The sequence below is a fragment of the Lactuca virosa genome, chromosome 7 (genome assembly GCF_052849685.1).
Source record: "Lactuca virosa cultivar CGN04683 chromosome 7, Lactuca_virosa_CGN04683_v6, whole genome shotgun sequence".
Taxonomy (NCBI): domain Eukaryota; kingdom Viridiplantae; phylum Streptophyta; class Magnoliopsida; order Asterales; family Asteraceae; genus Lactuca; species Lactuca virosa.
This window is the reverse complement of record NC_136432.1, coordinates 204214573-204222590: the sequence shown is the minus strand read 5'-3', so window position 1 is coordinate 204222590 and position 8018 is coordinate 204214573. Positions and strand designations below refer to the sequence as shown.

General features: G+C 33.9%; 2 protein-coding genes across 2 annotated transcripts; both read left to right on the top strand.

Moving 5' to 3' along the window:
- The first annotated feature begins 5088 nt into the window (after positions 1 to 5088).
- On the top strand, positions 5089 to 6075 carry LOC145127478 (uncharacterized). Its single transcript, XM_079062667.1, has one exon. The coding sequence runs from the start codon at positions 5089 to 5091 to the stop codon at positions 6073 to 6075; it is 987 nt and encodes a 328-aa protein (XP_078918793.1).
- Positions 6076 to 7037: 962 nt separating this feature from the next.
- LOC145127477 (uncharacterized) lies at positions 7038 to 8018 on the top strand. The gene has a single exon (XM_079062666.1). It carries the CDS (start codon positions 7038 to 7040, stop codon positions 8016 to 8018), a length of 981 nt encoding a protein of 326 aa, XP_078918792.1.

Sequence of the window (8018 nt, the reverse complement as noted above, 5' to 3'; positions counted from 1 at the left end):
CATTAATCATGGGTTAGCAACTATTCACATTTTCCTAAAATAACAAAGAACGAGAATTTTGTTTTCAGAACTTATACTTGTTATACTTTTAACGAGACATCGTCCTATCGAACCCTTTCGGCTTATTCCAATCCACTACATAAAGAAGCGATGAGTGAAAAGGAAACTCATTCAATGGTCATTTTGTAGGTTGTTTTCTTATACCACTCTTACACTATGGCTTCATCAATGAGGCCTAGTCTTGATTCGACTAATGATCATTAATTAAACATGTAAAACAACATGTTGTAAACTTTCATGAATATATAGTAAGGTATCACACACACGCGCACACACACACACACACACACACACACATATATATATATATATATATATATATATATATATATATATATATATATATATATATATATATATATATATATATATAAAATTATATGATTTCTCTCAATTATCTTTAATTAACTTTTAATTAATTAATTTTTTAAATCATTATCAATAAATTTAAATCAAATAGGTATATTTATCTTCCTAGTTTTATTATTCAGTTTGAAACAGATAATTACAATAAGTAAAACTAAATATAAACCCTAAATTAGAAAAAAAATGCATAAAATCCAAAACTGCATAAAAATCGGAAGGGAACGTTGCGCCTACGCTAGGACGCGCCGCATCCTGTGATAATAGGTTTCTTTTGTGAAGTTTTTCCAGTTTTAAATCTTGCACATATAATAATAACTTAAGGCACTGAAACCATTATTGGATTTTCTATGCAACTATACACTAGATTAAGACAATAGAAACATTTAAAAAACATCATAAGTGTACATGCACCTTAGGATTTATGTTTTACTATTATAGCAACGTACATTTAAAACATGAGTATGAATCAAAAGGGAAAGGATTCATAACCTTTAGGAAAAAATCATATTTTCCCTTGACCACTTGTAGATCTCGAACTCTTTCCAATCACTTGGGAGAACTAGCACCCAATGTAGAATGGCTTTAGTGGCTTACATCCAAAAGACTAAAACCCTAAATTATTTAGGAGAGAGGAGAGAGGTTTGAGAAATCGGTTTCTCAACCTTATATTGAGTAATGGCCGAATTTTCTTTGGCTTTGGAGGTCCTTTATATAGCTATGGTGATTAGCAGATAGACCATGATTTGAATCAATTAAATAATCAGATTCAATCCATATTCAAATCATTTCCTTATTTTTACCAATATTGACTCTAGAAGGCTCCTAATATCTCCAAAACTGTCCACCAACTATAGACTTCCAAAATGTTCTTTTTTCTCAACTTTTAAACAATTAAAATTGAGTCCCTACACCTCTTGATTAATTATACTTAATTCCAAAATTATTCTAATTAATTCCAATTAATTCTAAATTCATTTTAAAAAGTTTCTAATTAATTTAACAAGCTATGATAAATTAATAAATTTTTTATCTCAGTCTCCTAAATACATTCTAGTTATTTTAGCTCTTGAGGGAGACCCAAAAAGGATTTTGTTATTATTCTCAAAGTTATACAAATTTAGTTATGGCGTTGTACACATATTTCTAACAGTTAAATCCTTGAATAACATGATTATTCTAAATGTCGATAGTTGTTTATGGTTGTGGGAGAACCTATAAGTCAAACTAATATTAATTGATTGGTGTATTTTCATGGAGATTAAAATAGCAAAGAGTTGTTGCCTACTTCATTGGCACCTGATTAGAGAATAAGTATTAGACATGACCCACATCGAGATCACTTCATGCATCGTAGCCATTAGTCATGTTTTGATCACTCCATCGTTTGGTATAGCATGATCTAAATGATAGGCATATGTACTCAAGATGGGATTTGTTCCTTTTATTTGATGAGAGTTAGACATCTAAGACCTTACTAAAAGTTGAACACCATATGAGATCGATTGTGATCCATGTCTCATGTTCAACATGATTAGTGTGACAAAGGAATAATTGATACCACACATTACAACCAATTGTGGTTTTGGAGCACTTGGAAATTGGTAAGTTGCTAGATGGCACCATTTCGTTTGTTGTTGGGGGTATTGGTATGTTGTTTGATGTCAACCAATGTCTATCTCAATCCACAATGAATCTTATGAAAGTGGGAGATTGTTGGATCTATATACTCATGAATCATTTTAGAATGATGTTGCTAATAACTATGATTCTACAGGGTCACACCTTTAGAAAGTTATTAATTATTGATTATTTATTAAGTAATTTGATTATTAATAAATATATTCAACTCTTGTAATTAATTAGGGAATAATTATTATTTTCTGAAAATCATATTTCTAGAGATAATAACTAGAAATTTAAAAATATGGTATACTTTAATATGTTATGTAAGTATTTGGACCTTTACTATTTCATTTATATAAAGTATATAAACTTGTACATTTAAATACATAATACTTGGAAACATCAAATCTGTAGGTAAGAAGAGGTATGAGAGGTTTCTTGCCAATCTCCCTCTTACACACTACATGATTTCTTACTCGATGCCTTTGACTTGTGTAAGGGTATAGTCTCTAGATCTCATAAGTTGCTATATAAATAGAGTGATGCTTTCATTTAAAAGAATAGTTTTATGATCTCTCTCTCTCTCTCTCTCTTCATAAATGTGATCATATTCCATCTCCTCCCTTCTTGCTCTAACTTGTAGTTTAATGAACATATGGTATTCTTATGAAATGCTTCTCCTTTAGCACTTATATGATATAAGTTCTTAAAGGCGAAAGAAGTATTTTTACAAAAGATAACTAGCGTTCTTGGCGGCATGTACTTGTTGGTACATACATTATAGAGAAACTCTTTCTCGAGCTTTTGTCATCTTCATCAACTCCCCAAAACCAAGTGAGATCAAGGTCTTCAAAGGATTTGTTTTTAACATCCTATGGTTTTCATAATCTTTCTAATATAATGTAAATAGATCCTTGGTAGTTTTATTAAAATAATATAAAATTAATAGTTATTTTAAATTTTACTTTTGTTTCCGCTTCAAATTGTGTTATAAAAAGATTAATTTTAGCTTCCCAAAACTCATCAGTTGTTTTCTTATCTATCACTGCAATTTTGTATAGACTATTCTTACAACTTCCCATTCCAATCAACTTCCACGGTTGTTAGTCTTGTATATAGCAAAAATATGGAAAGAAACGTCAAAAAATAGTTCAAAATTCTTGGTAATCTTCCTAACAAATTACAATTCTTAGTAATCTTGTTAATCAACTAAAATTTGTTTTGGTTGAATTATTAGAAAAATGTAATCCAAATTGTTTTGCTCTTACGCAAGAATCATAGTGTTCAATTTGAACTACACTATTTTTGAACTAACTTGATGATGTTTGGAGTTTAAGATTTGACCTAGTCTTCTATATCAAATTTATAAATTCATCGTTACATCCATGAGTGTTTCTTTTTTGTCAATCACTTCCACATTGTATTATAGACTATTCTTACATCTCCCTACTCAAATATGTTTCCTCGAGTGTAAGTCATGTATATAGCAAAAATACGAAAACAATGTCATAAAATAGGTAAAATTATTGCTAATCTTGCTAACCAATAATAATTTGCATTTAAAATCGGGAATATATTATACATCATCTAGATTTAAAAGGTTCGGCAAATATGCACTCTTAAATCCTTTCACTAGAATATTACCGTTGTTTGAAAGAATAATCAGTACCCCCACCATTTGAATATATTACACTAGATAGAATTGAGTCATTACATTCAATATGTTATGTAGGGGTGACAAATCAGGTCATCGTGTCGGGTTTTTGTCTGACACGACATGACAATGTTTTATGTAACACGAACACGACACAACACGGTGTCATGTTTTTTTAACTAACACGAAAACGAAGCAATTAAAAAAACAAAAAACGCGACACAACACGTAAAAGAGAATATAATATAACAATTAGTTTATTTAATTTATATTTAATCATGCATAACACAATAAACACGACAAAACAAATGTTAAATCGTCTCAATTTTGTGTCGAATTTTTAACACAAATATGACACGACACGATATCGTGTTTTTTACACTTGACACAAACACGACACGAACACGAATTCGAACTTCAGTTTAGTCCCAATTTCGTTTTGTGTTGTGTCATAAATTGCAACCCCTAATGTTTTGTGCCTCGAGAGACGATTATCCATGGTAGGCTAACATTTATCTTACTTGCCATGTTGACTTCTTACCTCTACATATCACTTAATTTGTTTCATTGGTTTCTTGTACTATTCGATGCTAAGCCATGGAATGAGACTTGTTTCCATGTCGCCTCCACTACCTTAGGCTTTATCCTTGAAGTTGTCTTCAGATCATTAACCGGCCTCTATTGGCGTATGTCCCACCAATCCAGGTATCCAATAATTTCCATGTAGTCATGAATAGTATGATCGATTTTCCTATAGTGTGTGCACTTTATGACCTCTTTATTGCCTCATTTTCCGTCGAGCTGATTTGTGTTAAGATTTAGTTGCCCTCAAATCTAATAAGTAACGGGCTTCAACTATCATATTGTTGAGAGTGTAACGTTTCCTTGTTGTTCATCTTCTGCTACTAAATGGTAACCAATTCCAATTATTGGCATCAGTTTTGTTGAGATTTAAATTTATGTCATTATCTTTTGATTATTTCTTGTTAAAAACGATTATCGTTATCTTAGTATACCTGGTTTCCTTATCTGATAAGGATGCCTTAAATAGAAAAGGATCTTATTGTAATCGTATATGTTTTTTCAATGAATGAAAATTCAGATTTGATGTTGGTTTTATTATGGAATCAGAGTAATACCTGGGAATACAATCCTCGTGCTCGATAATAAAGGCAGTCGGAGACAAGCCGGAGTCCTCCATAGGAGGAGACAAGTCGGTTCTTGACATATCTTCGCCCTACTTCCTCACAAATTCTGATCACCCGGGACAAAATTTTGTAGGAGAAAACCTCCTACGGGATGGGAATTATAATGATTGGGAAAACAAGACGACTAATGCTCTTTTTGCCAAGAACAAGATAGGGTTGATTGATGGAACACTACTCATGCCACAGGAAGATTCTGTAGACTTAACCAACTGGAGGAGATGCAACGCGATGGTGCGAAAATGGCTTGTGAGCTCCATGGAGAAAGAAATAAAGAACAGTGTGAAATACGTTGTAACAGTTCGTGATATCTGGTTAGATCTCAAGGAGAGGTTTGGAAAAGAAAACGCTCCACGAGCATATGAACTTCGACATGCAGTCACTAGCATACAACAAAACAACTTGAGCGTATCCTCCTATTACACGAAGTTAAGAGGTGTGTGGGACGAGATTCAATCTATCAGCCAAATCCCGTCGTGTTCATGTACCGGGTGCAAGTGTGAAATTAATAAGGAAATCACCAAACTTCGTGATAAGGAACGTTTATATGACTTCCTTATGGGATTGAATGAAGAATTCAATGCAGTAAGAACTCAAATCCTCAGTAGCAGCCCACTTCCCACTCTAAATATTGCATATCACCTTGTCAGCGAAGACGAACAACAACGACAAATCGGTAATGCACGTAATACTAATTCAGAATCCTCGGCATTCCAAGCAGTAGGAAAGTACAATTCTCGTCAATCTGGTAAAACTAGTTCACAATTGAAAGTTAAAGAAGATAATCACAACAAAATTGTTAGGAATGAAGACCAATGGTGCACACATGGTCAAAAAACAGGACATGTGATAGATGGCTGTTTTGAGATAATTGGCTATCCAGAATGGTGGAGCAGAAAAACCACAAACTTGAGAAACCAAACAGGAAAACAAGGGACGCAAGCTAAGGTTGTTGTTGTTACAAAAGATGTTGGTCACCAAACGATCACAAAGGAAGAGTATTCCAACCTTATGAAAATGCTAAAGGCTGCCAAAACAGTTGATGATCATCCCAAAGCTAATATGAGTGGTAAGATTAATTCCAAAGCCTACATGACTGGTAAGAATGAAGAACAAACTTCTTGGATTATCGATTCAGGGGATAGTGACCATATTACCCCTCATTAAGATTAGTTAAAAACTGTCAAAACTAATCGACATAACTCTTCGGTTACTATTCCTAATGGTGCATCTATACTAGTTAAACATGTTCGAAATATTCATTTGCCAAATGGGTTTGATCTGAAAAATGTGTTAAATATTCCAAAGTTTAATTGCAACTTGTTATCTGTGAGTAAGCTTGCAAATGATTTGAACTGCTCACTAACTTTCTTACCAAAACATGTTACATTCAGGACTTATGTTCGAGGAACCTAATTGGGACGGGTAAGGAACGTGGAGGACTGTATTACTTGGACTCGTTCAAAGAGAGCAAGGTGGCGGTAGCAATTTTGTGCAAAGAGATGGTGTGGCACAAAAGATTTGGTCATGCGTCAGAGGGAGTTTTACAAAAATTACAACAAGTAGATGTAGGTAATTGTAACCAGTTTTGTGATTCTTGTGTTAGAGCAAAACAAACCAAACTTCCGTTTCCAATTAGTTTTTCCAAGACTTATGAGATTTTTGAGTTAATATATGTTGACATTTGGGGTTCATATAGAAATGCTACTTTGAATGGAGAACATTATTTCTTGTCTATAGTAGATGATTGTAGTAGAGGAGTTTGGGTTTATTTGATGAAAGAAAAATCTAAAGCTAGCTATTTTTTGAAATTCTTTTGCAATATGATAACTACACAATTTGATAAGAAAGTGAAAAGGATACGAACTGACAATGGTTTGGAATTCAACTCAAGAGTTATGCTTGAATTCTATAAGGAATGTGGCATACTTTTGGAAACATCTTGTCCCTATACACCGGAACAAAACGACGTGGTAGAATGAAAACATAGACACCTCTTGGAAATGGGTCGTGCGCTATGATTTCAAGCATCTCTACTGATCGAATTTTGGGGAGATTGTGTCTTGACTCCAGCATACATCATTAATAGGCTGCCCACAAAGGTTCTTGAAAGCAAGACTCCGTATGAAATGCTTCTTGGAAAAATTCCTTCATATAACCATCACAAGGTATTTGGTTGTCTCGCTTATGTACATGACAGTGTGGGGAAACGAGACAAATTTCGTGAGAAGGGCAAACCTTGTGTCTTTTTGGGCTATCCAATGGGTCAAAAGGGATACAAATTCTTCGACATAAAGGAAGAGAAGACCTACATCAGTAGCAATGCCACTTTCATTGAAAATATTTTCCCGTTTAGAAATGATTACAAGATCAACAAGAATGTGGATGACACATGCTTTCCAGAAAACATTAACAGAATGCAAATGGAAGTCAATGATTTGGATGAAAGATTACAAACTTTCAAGAAGCAAGTTGAACCTGAAGTTCAGATTAACACCATTGAAGAACCGTCTGACTCAACTAGTGGATCTGATCATGATAATAACAATCAAAACGCTGATCAGGATGTCGTTACGAATCATGAAGAGACAAATTTTTCGTCTCGTAGCACATCTCTAGACCGGATTGAGCAAACACCTCAACAAGAAAACTGGCGAAGTACCAGGACCAAAAGCAAACCGAAACATCTAAATGAATTAATCACAGAACTGCCACCATCTCTTGATCATCACTCCAACGTTCCTACATCAGACTCCACTACCGTTCCTACATCAGGTTCCCCCACTTCCTCCACGGTACATTCGATCTCTAATTTTATCTCCTATAATAAATTCTCTAAACCTCATCAAGCTTATCTTGCGGCCATCACGTCTCATGATGAGCCTAAAAGTTTTTCGCAAGCTGTTACAGATCCTAATTGGCGTGAAGCCATGTGCAAAGAAATCCAGGCCCTTGAAGAAAATGGAAATTGGATTCTTGCCTCACTGCCACCGGGAAAGAAACCTATTGATTCGAAATGGGTATACAAGATTAAATATAAACCAGATGTTCAAGTTGAGCGCTACAAAGCACGACTAGTGGTAAAGGATATACACAGATTGAAGGAATAG